The sequence below is a fragment of the Microcebus murinus genome, chromosome 23 (assembly GCF_040939455.1).
Source record: "Microcebus murinus isolate Inina chromosome 23, M.murinus_Inina_mat1.0, whole genome shotgun sequence".
Classification (NCBI taxonomy): Eukaryota; Metazoa; Chordata; class Mammalia; order Primates; family Cheirogaleidae; genus Microcebus; species Microcebus murinus.
Window position 1 is genome coordinate 23507505 of NC_134126.1, and position 19040 is coordinate 23526544.

At 39.5% G+C, this 19040-nt stretch overlaps 1 protein-coding gene across 7 annotated transcripts in view; it reads left to right on the forward strand.

Moving 5' to 3' along the window:
- The first annotated feature begins 681 nt into the window (after positions 1-681).
- LPGAT1 (lysophosphatidylglycerol acyltransferase 1) overlaps positions 682-19040 on the forward strand; it is a 65803-nt gene continuing 47444 nt past the window's right edge. The window contains exons 1-3 of one of the 7 annotated variants that reach the window (XM_012781671.3): positions 682-897; positions 1144-1291; positions 2152-2412. In XM_012781671.3, coding sequence (XP_012637125.1) covers positions 2175-2412 — 238 coding nt within the window. In that variant the 5' untranslated portion in view covers positions 682-897; positions 1144-1291; positions 2152-2174. Of the gene's footprint in view, positions 898-1100; positions 1292-1993; positions 2063-2147; positions 2413-19040 lie in introns of those variants that run through there. The other 6 variants (XM_075997077.1, XM_075997078.1, XM_012781672.3 and 3 more) reach the window with 6 other exon arrangements.

Genomic DNA, 19040 nt, shown 5'->3' on the forward strand with positions numbered 1-19040 from the left:
GGTATCCCAAGAGTAACCAGGCCTGTCTAGGCAGTCCCAGGGCCACCGGTTTCTGAGCACTTAATGCCAGGCACTTGGTTATTCCCTTCTTGACTGACCAAATTTCAATTTCTCTGTGTAAACCATTCATTCCCACCAGACTCCTTTTTTTAGGGAGTGGGAAGGGAATGAATGGGATATTGAAAGTGTCATTAATGTTCCAGGTGCTTTCCAGAAATAAGAATTCTGGTGCTCAAAAGACTTGATTTAAAACTCTAGACCTTGACACTCTGGAGAGATTCAGAAGAAAAGCCATGAGTGCAAATGGGTTTCATTAAGAATGAAAAAAGGACATTCAGTCTTCAAGGAGGCAGTTTCCCAGTTTGGGCAAACAGTGCTCTAACAATGCAAAGCGGCCGTTTGGGCTGAAAAGGGGTTCTCAATTTGAACCAGAGCGCTCCTCGTGTGGTGTAAGGATTGGTGTTTGTTCCTAGACCGTTCCGAGCGGCCCTTTCCCGGATTCTGGGCTGACTGAGGTCCTGGCCTAGCGGCCGGGAAGCCCCAGGGGGCCTGACCCGCGGGCGCAAGGGTCGGGGGTGCGGGCGGCGGCGGCACAGGCGGCCCGGCGAGCGGGCCCGCCGCCGCGCGTTCATTAGAGGGCGCTCTGGGGGCGGCTCTGCCGCAGTCCGGACTCCCGCCGCTTCCTCCCGCCGCCCCTCCCCGCCAGCCCGGGCGAACGCGGCCGGGCCCTGGGGACCGAGTCTCGGCGCCGCCGGGGACCGGGCGCGGGCCGCGCCGCAGCCAGAGCGGGGCCGGGGCCCACCGCCGACTCCTTCTTCCGCCGGCCCCGCCGCCGGCCATGCATTCTTCCGGCTCCTCTGGCTCCCGCAGCCCGGGTCGGGGCCCGGCCAGCCCGAGGTAACCTCCGGCTCGGCGGACGCAGGCCCCGGCGCGGCGGCGGGGCCGGGCCCGGGGAGGCGTGGGGGCGGGGAAGGGGTGTCGTCGTCGCGTGGCCCGGGGCGGCGGCGGCGGCGGCGGCCTGAGGGACGAGGGCGCGGTAGGCCCCGGGGAGGAGGCGGGGGCGCGGGGCATCCGCCCGCCTCCCCGGGACCCGCCCCGGTGACAGGTCCGGCCTCTGAGTCCCCGCCGTCCCTCTGTCCGCAGGCTGCCGCGAGGGGAGTAGGGCGCCCGCGCGCCCGCTCGCGCCGCGCCTCGGGCCGCCTCGGCCGCCGCCGCGTCCATGACCGCGACCCCTCGGCGGGGGACGCCCGCCCCCGCGCTTCGCCGCCGCCTGCAGTCCGCGCCCGCCGAGGTGAGCCGGGAGCGCGGGCCGCGCTCGCCTCCCCGACCCCTTCCACACCCGCGGAAACCGCTGCCGGCTCCACCCGCCCCCCGCGCTGCCGTCGCCTCTTCTTCCCCGCTTCTTCCATCATCCCTCGCCTCCCCGTCCTCTGGTCGGAGACCTAGTTCTCTTCATCCCCGGCCCCTTGGCTCCTACCTCTTGCTCCCCTCCCCCTACTCCCGACCTTCCTCTTTTTCGCCGTATAACCCCCCACTTTCTTCCTCCCACCTTTTAAGCTCTCTTTTCTAGGCCCCTCTCCTTTATTCTAAAAAAAAAAAAAAAATCCAGAAAGAAAGGAAAACAAAAACCCTATTGCTGCAAATGAGAAATGTGAGCTAACTCTTTTCGCTAACGCCGGGGACCTTTGAAAGGAATGCATCCGTGTGCAGGAATGGGAGCGGGTGGTGAGGAGCCCGAGGTGCTCAGTGTCTGGGAAATGTGACCGAGAGGTCTCCGTTTCGGTGGTTTCACTTGTTTCCCTCGTGTCGTCCGTGTGGAGATGACTGAGGGAGTCAAGCAAGTGGGTGTATTTTTCCTCCTTAAAGTCCAAATAGACGACCGACCGCAGTGAGACGCGGTGCGGGGACGGCACGCGCAGTGAGTGGGGATTGTATTATCATCTGCTAAATATATTGTGACATACCGCGTGCCTCGCTGAACAGCTCCCTTGACCTTGTGCGGCTCCTCCTCGAGGCCTCGCTGCCTGTCCCTCTCTGGAATTTCCCAGAGAGATCACCTCAGGTGCTGGAGGCTGTTTCTTTGTGGGTAACTATTTAGATGCGTTTCATCCATTTTCCTTTTTAAGTGAATTTTTCTTTCACCCCAGAAAGACAGGACAGACTCCAAAGTGAGAATGGCTGTGACTTTGGAAGAAGCTCCGTGGCTGGGCTGGATCTTGTTGAAAGCACTGCTGAGATTTGCCTTCATGGTCGCCAACAACCTGGTTGCTATTCCATCCTACATCTGCTATGTGATTATACTTCAGCCCCTGCGAGTGCTGGACAGTAAGCGGTTCTGGTATATCGAAGGAATCATGTATAAATGGCTTTTAGGAATGGTGGCTTCCTGGGGATGGTATGCTGGCTATACAGGTAAGAGTGAGAGCACTTTAGTTTAATGCATATGAAAAGATTTGTCATGTTATGCTTAAGTCAGGAGCCATGATTAAATATACCTCATATATTATACTTTGGGCCGAAGATGCTTTTATGCTTTGGCTATTGAAAAAATAAATAGAAGACAGTTCTGTCGAGTTTCTCTTCAGAATCTCAGTTAGGAATCTGATGTTTTCAGAAGTGTAGCTTCGTGATTATATGTTGATAAATTCCTTCAATAACATGTTTTTAATGTGATTGACATTCATTTATTAAAACCAGTCTGCAAAAGCTCTCATAGAGGAATAGTGTGTTATATAGGACTTGAGAGCTTATAAAGTTAAGATGTAAGACATGTAGCCCACAAAATTGGAAATTTAGAAAATGAACCGTATTTATGCTAAGATAGTTTAATAAGTTTGTCGTTTAATGTACTATCGTACTGTGTTAATTACATTTTAAGCCAATCAAAAAATGGCTTTCTTTTCTGTTATGTATGTTTCTTTACTAGAATCTCTGTTTTATCTCAAATCTGAGAGTATTAAATATGAAAAATTGTTATCTATGTTATGCTAATTTATCTTCTGAGTGTCCTTAAATAGATTTCTATTTCTGCCTTAAATTGCATTTCGAGAAGCAGGAGTAACGCTATTCTGAAGTGGACTTTTATAGCACTAAATGAGAAGTAGTGTTTATTATCTGTTCTAAACCTTATATGCTTTGAGAACTTATGTCTCTGCTGTGAAAATTCTGCATGGCTTATTATATTTGTTTAATTTTTCCTAAGAATTAGGATAATAAAATTCTTAGGAAATTAGGATAATAAAATTAGGATAATAAAATTCTTAGGAAAATTCTTTTCCTAAGAATTAGGATAATAAAAAAATTGAGATTTCTAGCATTTGTCAGACATACAGGCTTTAATTACAGAAATTTATAACTTGTAGGCAGACTCCTTAGAAACCCTGGGGCAGATGCTGTGGTCAGTAGAGTCTGTAAGTTCATAGCTTGGAATAATGAGAAGGGTGCTGTCAGGATCAAGTGCTGTGGCAGTTCTCCATTTAAAATTCTCTATCTCCCTCTTTCCTGCCCAGGCTGCATCTGCAGATTTTATCCATGCACACAAGAAAAGGACTGACAGTATACAGCTTTTATGGAGTCTAATAGACTCTTGCTATGTCTGAGTGTTCTCAGTTGCCCCAGATGAAGCCTTTTCTCCTTCTGGCAGTGCCATTTATTATTATGCAAGAGCTGAAGCCCCTGGGATAGTATATGCATTGCTACCTTGTCACCTGTCTTGTTGTGATTCAAATGCTCTTTGGATACAGTAAGTGAGCTTCTAGTCCTTTTTGAGGACCTGATGGTAGCAGTAGCAGTGCTAGAGAAAAAATGAAGTTCTAGTCTGTGGTGCTGAATTCTCACTTGAATTGTACTGCTGTCTTAAGATTGCTTTGCCTGGTATAGTTTTGAGCATTCCCATATATGCTATGTGGTACTAGTGGCTTTGTTCTTTCTATGGTATACTTAAGTTTTTTTGTTTTGTTTTGTTTTGTTTTTGAGACAGAGTCTCGCTTGTTGCCCAGGCTAGAGTGAGTGCCATGGCGTCAGCCTAGCTCACAGCAACCTCAAACTCCTGGGCTCAAGCAATCCTGCTGCCTCAGCCTCCTGAGTAGCTGGGACTACAGGCATGCGCCACCATGCCCGGCTAATTATATATATATATTAGTTGGCCAATTAATTTCTTTCTATTTATAGTAGAGACGGGGTCTTGCTCTTGCTCAGGCTGGTTTCGAACTCCTGACCTCGAGCAATCCGCCCGCCTCAGCCTCCCAGAGTGCTAGGATTACAGGCGTGAGCCACCGTGCCCGGCTAGTTTGTTTATTTTAAATGAGCTCATAGTATTAATATTTTCAGAAACCAGTTCTAGAAGTTCATTCTACTTAAACACAATGAAATTACTGAAATTTTTGTGCTTATGTGTATGTTATATTTATGTATAAGTGTTAGCATGATGAGAAAGTGAGAAAAATTAATTTGGCACTGACCTTCAGGTCCTAAAGAGTACAGTGGTGCGTTTGAAGTTAGTTATCCTATGGCCATAACATGGCTGCAGCATATTTTTAAGCATATTTTTCTTGGGATGTCTCTTCCTTGCTGACTATAGAACTGTGTGGTTTCTTTTGCCACCTGCTTGGGAAGTGGTCTTGGCACGATCTGCATATTTTAGTCTCTATGAAGCATCTGCTCTTCTTCAGGCTACTGCACTTTGACAATTTGATCAGTTTGTCTCATTTAAATATAGAATATTTTATGTGAATATTTTAAATCATTTTCCTATAGGTAGAATACTTGATTTCATATTGTCTGATCAGAGTCTCATTGTGATAGAACAAGAGGTCAAACAAACATACGAACAGATTTTGTTGGAAGCCACAATTGGGTTTAAAGAAGCAAACTTAAGCAGGGGTTAATGAATAGGTGTACCCATTAAAGCGTTTCAGGGTTATATTAGTCTTTCTTTGGATTATGTATTTCATTCTTCGCTTTGTAACAGTAGGAAGGTAGGCTTGTTTAATTTTTTTTTCTTTTCCTATGCCTAAGTTTCACAGATGGAAAATTGAATGTTGCCAAAGGAATTTTGCCCAGTAGATTTGGTATGTTCATGTTTTTAGAATAAAAATTACCAAAACTTTGGTGAAAAACCACTTCTGAGGAAACCTCAAATATTAATTAGGAAGCTGAAAATTGGATATTGGTATAGATAGAATATGATATTTTCAAATTATGACATTCAGTGTAAGAAGAGTCAATTTCTCAGCACTGTTGCTGAGGACTTGTGTTGATTATCTAACCTGTACTGCCCCATATGGTAGCCACTAGCTGCATGTGACTGTTTAAGTTTAAATTGATTAAAATGAACTAAAATCTAGTTCTTTGGTTTTTACCAACCACATTTGAAGTGCTCAGTACTGGGTGGCCAGTGGCCACTGTATTGGACAGCGCAGTTATAGAACCCATCCATCATCACAGAATGCTCTATTAGACAGAGCTGATAAATAGTGAGTATGACTCTCTCCCTTTTCTTAGGAAAATTGCATTTTTATCCTTTAAAAAGAACATCTTTCTCTAGTGCTAAACAGATTTCTTTTGGGAAAGACAGGAAGATTTATTAACGTTTTATAAAGTCATCTCTTAATTTGAGGCAAACATCACAAAATTGAGTCCTTTAAACTCAGACATGCTTCTTGGATGGGAAATGATGAAGCTAGTTAGTTAGCCCAAGAACTTAAATGAACATTCTTGTACTTTAGTTTGCATTCTTAGACCTGGAGAACTGCTTGTGGACACAGAGGATGGAAAAGGGATGTTCTGGTCTTTCTTCCTGTCTCTGACTCTAAGTCTTGCCAGGGGAACACATTTATTAAAAGTACACATTTATTAAAGCAGACATTGGGATTTGTTGATCCCCAGCTTGCTACTTAGGTAGCGATGGTGGTTGCTGTCACATTTCCTTCAGTGGGAACTGTACAGACATCTCATGTGGAAAAGTTTTATATTGCCTTTGCCCTAGTATTTAAAGGGTAAACCAAAAGAGATGCTGTTTAACTAATGATCTACTGATCTACTTCTGCATGCTTTATTTGGATCTGGGATAAATCAATATACTTCTCCCACCCCCAACACACACACACACACACACACACACACACACACACACACACACACACACAAAACACAATTTAAGTGAAGATTGGCAAATTTCAGAGAGAGATTTTTGTACCAAACAAAACGTGTTTATTTAAAATAGTTTATCTTGATTTTCATTTACTTATTTTATAAAGTCATTGCCTTCCAAACACATTTAATTAAAGTCTCTGTACATGAAATACTTTAAAAATATTTATTGCAAGTAGAAGCTCTAGAATTTCTGTATAGGATGAGAGTCTTAAGGGCCAGATTCTGGCTAGAAGAGAGCTGGATGCCAGGGACTTGCTGCCAAGCTGTTTTGTTTAGCAAATGCTGTTTTCCTTAAACTGAGTATTTACTGGGGAGGCTTTGGGGAAGCTGATGGAGATTAGGTTTAGTTTCCTCCCACTCCATAAGTGGAAGCTGCCATGGCTGTTTGTTAGTCTTTGTGACTTATTTAATTACTTGACAGTGCCTTTTTTTTGGTGGGATACAAATTCATGGTATGAGAATTAATTTTTAGGAATTCTATCTGACCTTGAAATTCTAGAGAAAGTTTTAAAAATATATCTTTTAGAGCAATATTTTCAACCTTTTAAAAAAATTTCCGAATATTATGGGGGTACAAATATTTTGGCCACATAAATTGCATGTGTACCACCCAAGTCAAAGCTACACGTGTGCCCATCCCCCAGGGAGCATGCACTGCACCCATTAGGTGTGAATTTACCCATCCCCTCCTTCTCTCCCACCCGCCCAATCCCTGATAAATGTTACTTCCATATGTACACGTAAATGTTGATCAATTAGTACTAATTTAACAATGAGTACATATAGTGTTTGTTTTTCCATTCTTGTGATACTTCACTTAGAAGAATGGGCTCTAGTTTGGTTCAAGTTAATATGAGAGGTGTTAGGTCACCATTTTTTTAATGGCTGAATAGTACTCTATGGTATACATATACCATATTTTATTAATCCACTCTTGTATTGATGGGCACTTGGGTGGTTTCACATCTTTGTGATTGTGAATTGTGCTGCTATGAGCATTTGAGTGCAGGTACCGCTTTTATAGAATGTCTTTTTTTCCTTTGGGCAAATACTCAGTAGAGGGATTACTGGATCAAATGATAGTTCTACTTTTAGTTCTTTGAGGTATCTCCATACCACTTTCCATAGAGATTGTACTTGTACTAGTTTGCAGTCCCACCAGCCGTGTATGAGTGTACCTATCTCTCTGCATCCATGCGAACATTTGTTGTATTTTTCAATCTTTGAGTCATAAAACCAATTTAGTGTGTCAAAATGAACATTTAACAAATGTGAAATAAAATAGAATTAAATAGAAGAGATCAGAAATATGTGTATCTGTACTGAGTAGTGCTACAGAATGCATTTTTTACTGTGAGTGCAGTCAACATTTGAAAGGCATTGTCCTAGCGGAAAGAGCACTGCAATTTAGCAACATTGTGAGAGTCGGTGGTCTTGATCTATCTTTAACATCTCTACTCACTAGTAGGGGTGAGATCCTTACCTGCTCGATGCCCACTGGGTCCTCTTTGTAACCCTAGAGCCTTAGTTGTTACCAGATGCTCTCAGAATACTCAATAAATGTTTATGTCCAGAATGAACCCTCTTTTGGCCCCAGCTGAGGTTCCTTAGCTGCCTACCTTATTGAAAGGTCTGATACCAAGATCATTGCAATCCACAAAATATAAACCTTGAACCAGATCATGTTTGATATATATATATATATATATATATATATAAAACTTTTTACAATGCCACATTTGTTAATTTAACACACCTTTATTGAACTTCTGTTATGTGTGGGAACAGGTGCCCTGGAGGTGCTGAGATGCACAAGACATAATCACTGACTTTAAGGAGCTCATAGCAGCCTTGGTGGGAAGACAGTGCACCAACAGTGAAAGTATACAGATGTCCCATGGGATGAAAGAGGAGGGGCTCCTGATCTAGCATCAGTGGTAGTTGGTGGCAGGGAGAGAATAGGGAATTTAGGAAAGTAGAGCCTTCAAAGTCCTTTTCTTTTTTTCCCTTAGCGAAATACTTCTCTTTAGGTGTCAAGTCTAACCCTGTCATCAATAATTATAATAGGCCAGGTGCAGTGGCTCACACCTGTAATCCTAGCACCCTGGGAGGCCAAAGCGGGTGGGTGGGGATCAGGAGTCCTGATCAAGGTCAGGAGTTCGAAACCAGCCTGAGCAATAGCAAGACCCCGTCTCTACTAAAAATAGAAAGAAATTAATTGGCCATCTAAAAACATATAGAGAAAAAATTAGCCGGGTATGGTGGCACATGCCTGTAGTCCAAGCTACTCGGGAGGCCGAGGCAGGAGGATCCCTTGAGCCCAGGGGCTTGAGGTTGCCGTGAGCTAGGGTGACACCATAGCACTCTAGCCCACGCAACAGAGTGAGACTCTGTCTCAAAAAATAATAATAATAATAATAATTATAATAGGTCTAAAAGACTTGAAATTTGTGTCTTTCTGGTGATAATATTAGCTAACATTTATTGATATCTAAGGCAAGTGGTGCTTTTTTTTTGTTTATTTATTTATTTTTTTGAGACAGAGTCTTGCTTTGTTGCACAGGCTAGAGTGAGTGCCATTGGCATCAGCCTAGCTCACAGCAACCTCAAACTTCTGGGCTCAAGCAATCCTCCTGCCTCAGCCTCCTGAGTAGCTGGGACCACAGGCATGCGCCACCATGCCCAGCTAATTTTTTTTTCTATATATATTAGTTGGCTAATTAATTTCTTTCTATTTATAGTAGAGACGGGGTCTCGCTCTTGCTCAGGCAGGTTTCGAACTCCTGACCTCGAGCAATCCTTCCACCTCGGCCTCCCAGAGTGCTAGGATTACAGGCGTGAGCCACCATGCCCAGCCTATTTCTTTCTATTTTTAGTAGAGACGGGGTCTCACTCTTACTCAGGCTGGTTTTGAACGCCTGACCTTGAGCGATCCACCCGTCTCGGCCTCCCAGAGTGCTAGGATTACAGGCGTGAGCCACCGCTCCCGGCCTAATGTCCTGGCCACAAGTAGTGTTTTAATTGCTTCAGTCATTCAGTGCTCAGAACAATTTTATCAGGTTGATACTACTATCCTCTCTCCTTTTGTTATTGATGTTGAAATTGAACGAGAGGTTTGTTTCTCAGTTAATTACCTTCAAGGATTAACTGAATTGATGTTGCCACAGTTTATTTTTATATTTAAAGAGCCAATATTGACCTTTAGATAATATTCCTAGAATGTGTGTTAGTTTTTACTACCCATATGCCCTTTTGGTTCTGAGGCATGAAATCTCTTTCTGAAGCTATAATTCTAAATCTGAAAGTGTATCATGGATATGGCTTTCTGTAAGAGGTCACAAAATTATTGCTTCGACAGAAATATTTGTAGTATCCTGAAAATTTCATAAAATTCCCACCTCAAGTCTATACACATATGGATAACAACTCCATTGGAATTTTAATGTTTTTCTTTTTTAAATGAGAATTCCTAGAATTTTAGTTTTTGAGTGCTTGAAAGTAGATTGTCATCCAAGTGAGGAGTTACTGCATGACACTGGTAAGGTCGACGGCTGATCTTGTCATAAATCTAGGAGAAGAGTTTTCAGTACAGCATTTTGATTTTTATATGGAAAATAATACCATTAAAGGTAAGTATTATTAAATGCTTTAAACTCAGCAATCTGGTGGCACTGCAAATTTGATATCTGGTCTTATTTCAAAGATAGCTTATAACTGAATATTTTAGGTAGTTATTTTGAAATACAGGCAGTCCCTGGGTTATAGACCATCCAACATAATGGTGTTCCATACTTACAAACAGGCTCCTAAGGCTCCCTATAAGAATAATCAAACAATTAAATAAAAAATTCGGGAACTGGTTTCTTTGTGCATATGAGCAAACCTGCACGGCATGAGCAGTTTGTTGGCGCAACATCTTTATGCTGCTGGCTAGTCTCATTCCCTTATACATAGCATCATTTTTATCTTTACTTTTTTATTTGATTTTGTGAGTCTGTGTTTACCTTTATGATCATGTCTCCAAAAGCTAATGTCTATTATAAGCCCAGGTGAGCCTGCAGTGCAGAGCGAGGTGAATACACTGGAAATAAAAGTAGAAATAATTAAGTGTTCAGAAAAAGGCCAGATGCCATTATTCGTTGGGAAGGCATTAGGCTTCAGTCACTTGACTATTGGAACAGTTATAAAGGAGAAAGTGAGAATAATGGAACATGTGAAAGGCAGTGCTCCAATGAAAGCATCAATTATTACTAAGCAGCATAGTAGATTAATTATTGAAATGGAAAGGTTATTATTGATTTGGTTCAAAGAGCAAAATAAGTGCAACATTCTTACTAGCCTAGTGTTGATGCAATATTAGGTGAGTGTTAACCTTTAGTATTCTTTTTTGAAATTTCTCTTATCTCCTATCTAAACTTTTTATCTGTTTTTTTGAATTAGAAGAAAGAGCACAATAGTTTCTGTAACTTATTATAGTATAGAGGTATTGTTATTATTACAGTATTATACTGTATTATGATTATAACACATACGAGCCATTATGGTATTGTTGTTAGCATTATTATTACCATATATGTACCATTCATCAGGGATCTGAGTTACATGTTAATACAAGTCCTACCTAGAGGCATTCTCAGGAACGGATCTTGTCTGTAACCCAGGGACCACCTGTGTGTATATTCATGCATGCACACATACCCACATGCACCATTACAGAAGCACATGGGGCATTATTCATAGTGTTTGTGATGGTGAAGACCTCAGGTTCTGAAGTCAGAAAGAGCTGAGTGAAACAGTTCTTGCTTTATTTTTTGTTTATTCATTTGCCTGATAGGTCCTTGCCTATCCTTTTGTTTTAAACTGTTAAAATTACTTTGATTTAGATGTGTCTCTAGTATATAGCATGGAGGTAGATTTTGCAGTACAATTCAATTTGAACATCTCTTAATATGAGTTGAATACTTTTACATTTTTTCATATGTCAAAAATGGTTCTGTCATTGCATTTTATTTTAGGCTGTATTTTCTATATCAATTTTAAGTCTTCCACTGTATAATCTGTTTTTCTTTGCTTTTCTGTTGTTCTGATATTGAGAAAAATTTGTGTTTTTGGTTTATTAGTTACTTTATATAACATTCTTAGTTCTCTGTTGATAATATCTGTTAGGGCTCTTCTATGAACAAAGGTAAAATGCTTTTTAATCCTTCTCTCTTCCTCTTTCTCTGTTACCCAATTTTAGTCAATAGTATTTATTTGCAATAGTATATATACTTTTACTGTTATGTATGGTTATACTTCTACTATTTGATTCATGAGCTTTAAGGCTACTCATTGACTCTCAGCTATGACATGGACATAATCAGTAAGCTTATTACACTTCTCCTTCACCCGATTTAGGTTATTTGCATTTATACAGTGTTATACCCTATAGTATTTTTGTTCTGTTTTATCAACCATATCTCTGTTTTTGTCTTAATTCTCTAGTTAAATGTATGTAATGCTCACCCATTACATATATTTTGTGGTATTTTCACAGATTCATTCTTTGGTTTGCTGAAGTTCATCTTCTGATAGTTTCTCAATAAGGGCTCATGGGAACAATATGGGCTATTTATTCTGACAACATTTTCAGAACAACTTTTTTATTGCTTTATACTTGAAGGACAGCTTAGCAGGTTATAAAATCCTTTGTTTACACTTTTTTTCATTAAGTATCTTCTAGATGTTGTACATATCTTCTGGCATTAAATGTTACTGTGGAGATGTGTGAAGCCTGCTTGAATTTTTTACCATTATTAATGACTTGATCTTTTGCCTATCTGCCCAAAGGATTCTTTCTTTCTTTCTTTTCTCTATTTCTTTCTTCTTTTCTTTCCTTTCTTTGTCTTTTTTCACAGGGTCTTACTCTGTCACCCTGGCTTGAGTACAGTGACATCATCAGAGCTCACTGCAACCTTAAACTCCTGTGCTCAAGTGATCCTCCTGCCTCAGGCTCCTGAGTAGCTGGGACTACAGGAGCACACCACCATGCCTGGCTAATTTTTTTTTTTTTTGAAAGATGGGGGTCTTATTCTTGCTCAGTTTTTTTTTGTTTGTTTGTTTGGTTTTTTTTTTGAGACAGAGTCTCGCTTTGTTGCCTAGGCTAGGGTGAGTGCCGTGGCGTCAGCCTAGCTCACAGCAACCTCAAACTCCTGGGCTCAAGCAATCCTGCTGGCTCAGCCTCCCAAGTAGCTGAGACTACGGGCATGCGCCACCATGCCCGGCTAATTTTTTCTCTATATATTAGTTGGCCAATTAATTTCTTTCTGTTTATAGTAGAGACAGGGTCTCGCTCTTGCTCAGGCTGGTTTCGAACTCCTGACCTCGAGCAATCTGCCCCGCCTCTGCCTCCCAGAGAGCTAGGATTACAGGCCTGAGCCACCGCGCCCAGCCTCTTGCTCAGGTTTGAAGTCCTGGCCTCAAGCAGTCCTCCCACCTTAGCCTCCCAAACTGCTAAGATTACAGGCGTGAAGTACTGCCCTGCCTGATTCTTTATCTCTGATATCTAGTTATTTTACTGATGTTGACTGTTTAGCTTAATTTTTCCTGGTACATGTGTGCCCTTCTAAAATGTAGATTCAAATCCATTTTTATTTCAGCAAAGATTTCTGTAAATATATCTTTAAATGTTTATTTTGTTTTATTGTTTTACTTTTCTTTTTTGGAGACCCTAGTAATATGCATGTTGAATCTCCTTTTATATATCTTTTATATTTATTACTTTTTGTTTAATCCTTTTAAACACTTTTTCATTTGTTTCTATCTTATCTCATACTGTGTTTTCTGTGGTGTCTCTTCTTTGTTCTCCTTTCAGTTTCTTCTTCATTTCTGTGTTGTGTTCTGTCAACTCACATTTCCCTTTTCCTGTTATCTAGACATTTTCCCCTTGAATTCTTATATTTCTGATTTGTGGTCTTGCTCATAGTGGTGGTGTCTTCATTGCTTTTCCTACTCTCAGGCAATAATATTCAGTTACAGTTTTTATCTTCTTCTTTGTAGTATTTTTTGATGATTATTCTTTTATAGTTGGTACATTATGCTGCTCATTTACCATTTTTCTTGCAGAACTTTTCTCTCAGTCAGTGCCATGCCAGTTACCTTTTTATTCCTTGTGACCTAATAGAATTTTCCTTAGTCTGCTATTTGTAGGAGGTTTGGGTAGGGAGGGCCAGGGTAGATTTCCAGGTTTCTGTCTCAGAGATTGTCTTTTTCACATAAGGCACCTAGGTGTGTTTCTCTGTGTTGCCACAAGTCTTCTGCTTCTCCAAACCAGAAGGAGCCTGGGAGGGCTTTTGCCACCAATTCTGGACTTCCCTCTCCTTCCTTTGCAACTGTGACTAGAGGGACACAGCCCCAGCATGGCAGTGTAAACATGCTTTTTGAAAAGAGGTACCCTGTTGCTGTCGCTATCTGAGATCTGCCACTGTTGGGCCCTCCTCGTCACATGCCACACCGGCTGTCTCTATCTCTGCTCTCCACCCCAACATAATTGTCTGCCTTTTTTGATCTCAGCCCTGCTCTCAGGTACTTTGGAGTTTTTATATTTTTGTTTTACTCTTCTCAGTTTGTTGAAAAAGGAGTTTTGTGGAGTTTTTTCTCATTGTTGCTATGTGTATAAGAAGATTCATGTCTGTAACGCTTCTATGTTCATACTAGAAAATACAACACAAGATTTTTTGTTCAACTATGTAATTATAATTCGAACAGCTCTGTACTCTAGTTGATTGTTACAGAATGGAGACCAGTTTTACCATCTAATTAATTTTCTTTGAGGTCTGTTAAAGCAAAAAATATCCCCCCCAAATATATATATTTTTACCCCTTCCAGTGGTTTCCAAACTGTTTTGATTCTTGGACAACTTACCAGCGGCACATAGTTAAGACATCCACTCTATTTCCACTTGGCTACAGTAAGAACAGTCATCAAAATGAATGGAAGAAATGAGTTACCTTTGATACTTTAGGAAGGAATGTGAATGAAATGTGACGTTAATATCTCTAGCGTCTGGTTAGTGGACCACCTTGAGAACTTTAAGGATCATCAGTGCCCCCCAATCTTTGATAAATATTGTTATAGACTAGATTCCTATGTTTACCATCCCTAATCTAAAATTGGGTTTTTTCTAAGTACTTAGCCTTTGTTTTAGGAGTTTCTTTTCAGAGTTTGCAAACCAGTGGCTGTATATGGCAGCTAGTATGTTCTATTTGGCCTTAGCACTAAACTTTAAAAAAAAATTATTTGCCAAAATTTCAATATTAGGGATATTTCACAAAACATGAAAAAAAAAAGTCCATACTTCCAGCTACTCTTGAGAAGTTAGAAGCCTGGCCTAGTTTCTGGCCTAGTAGCAATCTGTTGGAGCTGTGTGAAGGCTGCCGCTTACTCTCCAGTTCACCCAAGATCCACCTCTTCTTGTCTTACTTTGGGCCTGCTTTGGACCCCAGAGACTTGGGTAATGTTTATTTTAAAAAATTTAAATTATGATTACTAGTCTATTTATGTGAGGCATATAATCATTGTTTTGCACTTATATGCCTTAGTAATGCCTAAAACTAATAAACTCTATCATTAAAAAATGAAAGTTTGTTAGAGATCTTAATTGCTGATTTTGTGAAACAGAGGCATTCAGTAGGAACTGAAAAATGAAGCACCGTTACCAAGAGCTGTGGTCACAAGGTTTTTTAAGTTTCATGTACCATATTACTAATCTGGTAAAATGTTTCCTGCTGTTTATACACTCATTAGTGGAATGTCTCATTTCTTCTTATGAATATAAGCATGTAAAATCTAGATTTGTAAAAATTAGTTATTTCTCTTTGCTATTTCATATTTTATTTTATTTTATTTTATTTTTTTTTTTTTTGAGACAGAGTCTCGCTTTGTTGCCCAGGCTAGAGTGAGTGCCGTGGCGTCAGCCTAGCTCACAGCAACCTCAAACTCCTGGGCTCGAGTGATCCTTCTGCCTCAGCCTCCCGGGTAGCTGGGACTACAGGCATACGCCACCATGCCCGGCTAATTTTTTTTTTATATATATATCAGTTGGCCAATTAATTTCTTTCTATTTATAGTAGAGACGGGGTCTCGCTCTTGCTCAGGTTGGTTTTGAACTCCTGACCTTGAGCAATCCGCCCGCCTCGGCCTCCCAAGAGCTAGGATTACAGGCGTGAGCCACAGCGCCCGGCCGCTATTTCATATTTTAAATGTGAAAGACAAAGCAGGCCTTGTTGATTTCTGTTTCTTATTTTAAATTATAATACAGATAACTAATCAGAAATGGTATTATAAAAATATTAGTTATGAGGTTATACTTTTTCTTAAGGTTTAATAGATATCATAAAATTTTGCTAGCAAAACACTCTTCCTAAACTTTTAATTAAGTAACATTAAGAAACCATATGAATCATATATATTATAATACACATTTTGCATATGCTATTAATTTGAAGTTTTCATTATTTGACACTAAGAGAAAAAGATTCGTATATTTAAATACATCAAGATGTTTCTGAATTATCAGAAGACAAAACTGTTCAATATAGCTTTAGTATTAAGCATATATTATATATTTATATTTTTAATTGGGATATAATTCATCTACCATAAAATTCATCATTTTAAAGTATATAATTCAGTGGTTTTTAGTGTATTCATATAATTGTGCATTTATCACCACTATCTAATTCCAGAACATTTCATCACCCTCAAAAGAAACCTTGGAGCCTTTAACTGTCGTTCGCCATTCCTTCCTCCTCTTACCCCCTGGCAACCACTAATCTATGTTCTGTCTATGGATTTATCCATTCTGGACATTTCATATAAATGGAATCATACAACATGTTCTTTTGTGTCTGGCTTTTTTTACTTAGCATAATGTTTTCAACATTCATCCATATTATATGTATCAGTACTTCATTGCTTTATATGGCTAAGTAATATTCCATTGTATGACTAGACCACATTTTGTTTATATATCCATCAGTTGATGAACATTTGGGTTATTGCCATGTTTTGGTTACATTTGGTGAATATTGCTGCTTAGTCATATACAAGTTTTTGTGTGAACATATGTTTTCAGTTCTCTTGGACCTAGGAGTCAAATTGCTGGGTCATATGATAATTTTATGTTTAATTTTTGAGTGACTGCCAAACTGTTTTCCATAGCAGCTGCACTATTGTACATTCCCACCAGCAATGTAGAAAAGTTCCAATTTCTCCATATCCTCACTAGTGCTTTTTTTTTTTTTTTAATTCTAGCCATCCTAAGGGAGTATGAAGTAGTGATATCTTATTGTGGTTTACATTTGCATTTCATGTGTTTATTGGCCATTTGTGTATCTTCTTTGGAGAGAAATGTCTATTCAAGTTCTTTGCCTATTTTTTAATTGGGTTATTTGTTTTTTTATTGTAGAGTTACAAAGTTCTTTCTATATTCTGGATACTAGATCCTATCTATTTTTTCATTGCTTGTGCTTTTAATGTCATATCTAAGAAACCATTGCCTAATCCAAGATCATGAAGATTCATACCTATGATAGTTTCTACTAAGAGTTTAGCTTTCGTGTTTAGACCTTTGATCCAATTTGAGTTAGTTTTTCTAAATGATATAAGGTTCCAAACCTCATTTTTTCTTCTTTTTTTTTGAGACAAGGTCACATTCTGTCAATGGCACAATCATAGCTCACGGTAGTCTTGAATTCTGGGCTCAGGCTATCCTCCTGGTGCAGCCTTCCAAGAATCTGGGACTACAGGGGTGTGCCACCACTCTCAGCTAATTTTTAAAATTTTTTATAGAGATGAATTCCCCTATGTTGTCCAGGCTGGTCTCAAACTCCTGGGCTTAAGCAGTCCTTCTGCTTGGGCCTTCCAAAATGCTAGGATTACAGGTGTGAGCCACTGTGTCATACCCAAGTCTCATTCTTTTATATGTGGATATCAAATTGTCCCAGCATCATTTGTTGAAAAGGCTATTCTTTTCTCATTGAATGATCTTGGTACCCTTGTTAAAAATCAATTGACCAAAGAGGTATGACTTTATTTCTGGATTCTCAATTCTATTCCATTGATTTATGTCTCTTCTTATGCTGGTACCACACTATCTTGATTAGTGTAGTTTTGTAGTAAGTTTTGAGTGTTAAGTATATTTTGTTGCATTTTAATTCTTTAAAATATCATGATCCTTTCTATTATGTATTATGACTTCAATAATGAGGCTAGTTCACTACTCAGAAATGCTAATTTAAAAGTGTTTACTGAGTTAGAACAGTGTTTTTCAAGGATTAATATACATAATTGGGTTAAATGACCCTTTCCTGTCTCCATGTTGAGGAAATGTTTATTAGTTATGTATATATAACAATATTTCCTGCTTTACTCCCTTGAAAAAAAAAAAAGGACATCAGTTTTAGAAGTATTTTGTTGTATGATTGATCAGTCAAGTGTTTATTGACTACTTACTACTAGTTATTGATTTGTAAATACTATGCTACAGAGTGTAGTTCATATTAATTCCTACCAAAACAAATTTTGGCATAGTTTTTATTCTGATGGATGTTTTGGGAATAGTTGAGTTTGGTATAAACTGTGTATTCAAAGTGTACCTGTGACAAGGTTTCTAAAAAACAGATCAATATGCACATTTTTGCCTAACATGATGGTTCCATTTTTTAAAGTTAATTGAGATCCTTACAGAAAAGACAGTTGACTGGGAGCTAAGTTTATTTTGTAAAATAAAGTGTAGGTTACATGGATAAGGAAAAAGAGTATCATTTGGATACTCTTTTTCCAACATTGGATAATTGTTGCAGGTGTTTTGTATGGGTGTGATAGAATTGGTCTTTGTATGTGAGAGACTGAATTGGGCAGCCATTTTAAAGCTTAAATAATTACTTTAACCTCTGAGCCTCAGATACTTGTATACAGATGTATTTTCAACAAATGATATATACTGCTAAGTAAGTATAATGTTAGAGATAGCATGATATGTTGGAAAAGACATTGACTTTTGAGTTAGTATGAGTTTGGATGCTGCCAGCCCACTTGCTGATTGTATAACTTTGAGCTAGTTGCCTAATTACTCTGAGCCTCAGTTTCATCATCTGTGAAAATGGAGGTTATGATATTTATCTCTTGTGAAGTTTGAATGTAAAGTGAATAGCATGGTGTTTGGCACTGTATAAATGATAGCTTTCATTATTATTATTATTTTTTATTTCAGCATATTATGGGGGTACAAATGTTAAGGTTACATATATTACCCATGCCCCCCTACCCCCTCTGTTGTTATTATTAATGGCTAGGAAAACAACTATGTTAACCTTTTGGGGAAAAGCATGTCTAAATGAATAAAAGTTAACTTATGGGATAGCTTTAGAAATATGTTTGAGGATATTCAAGCTTAGCTAATAGTATAACTCAATACAGTTCTTGCTTTAATCAGTAAGTAAAATAAAATAATGTAAGCCATAGTCTAACTAAAATATTAAATAATTAAATTGTACATTTGTAAATTCTGAAATGCTTCAAAGCAATTTATGTTTAACTATCTTTTAATTAGTTCAGTCACTTATTCTAATATAAAATATTTAAGTGCCTACTTTGTGTTAGACATTGTGCTGATGGCTGGGAGTACAGTGACAAACAGGGCAACATAGTTTCTGTTCCTTAAGGAGTTTGCATTTCAGTGTGGGAGACAGACAACAGGAGTCACATGATAACTGTGTAATCACAATTGTGAAAAGTCCTGTGAAGAGCAAGTTAGGAGCTATGAGAGGATGTACCAGGGGACTTAATCTAGAGACGAGTGGTGTCAGGGAGGGAGGCCTTCCTGAGAAAGTGACATTGAGACTGA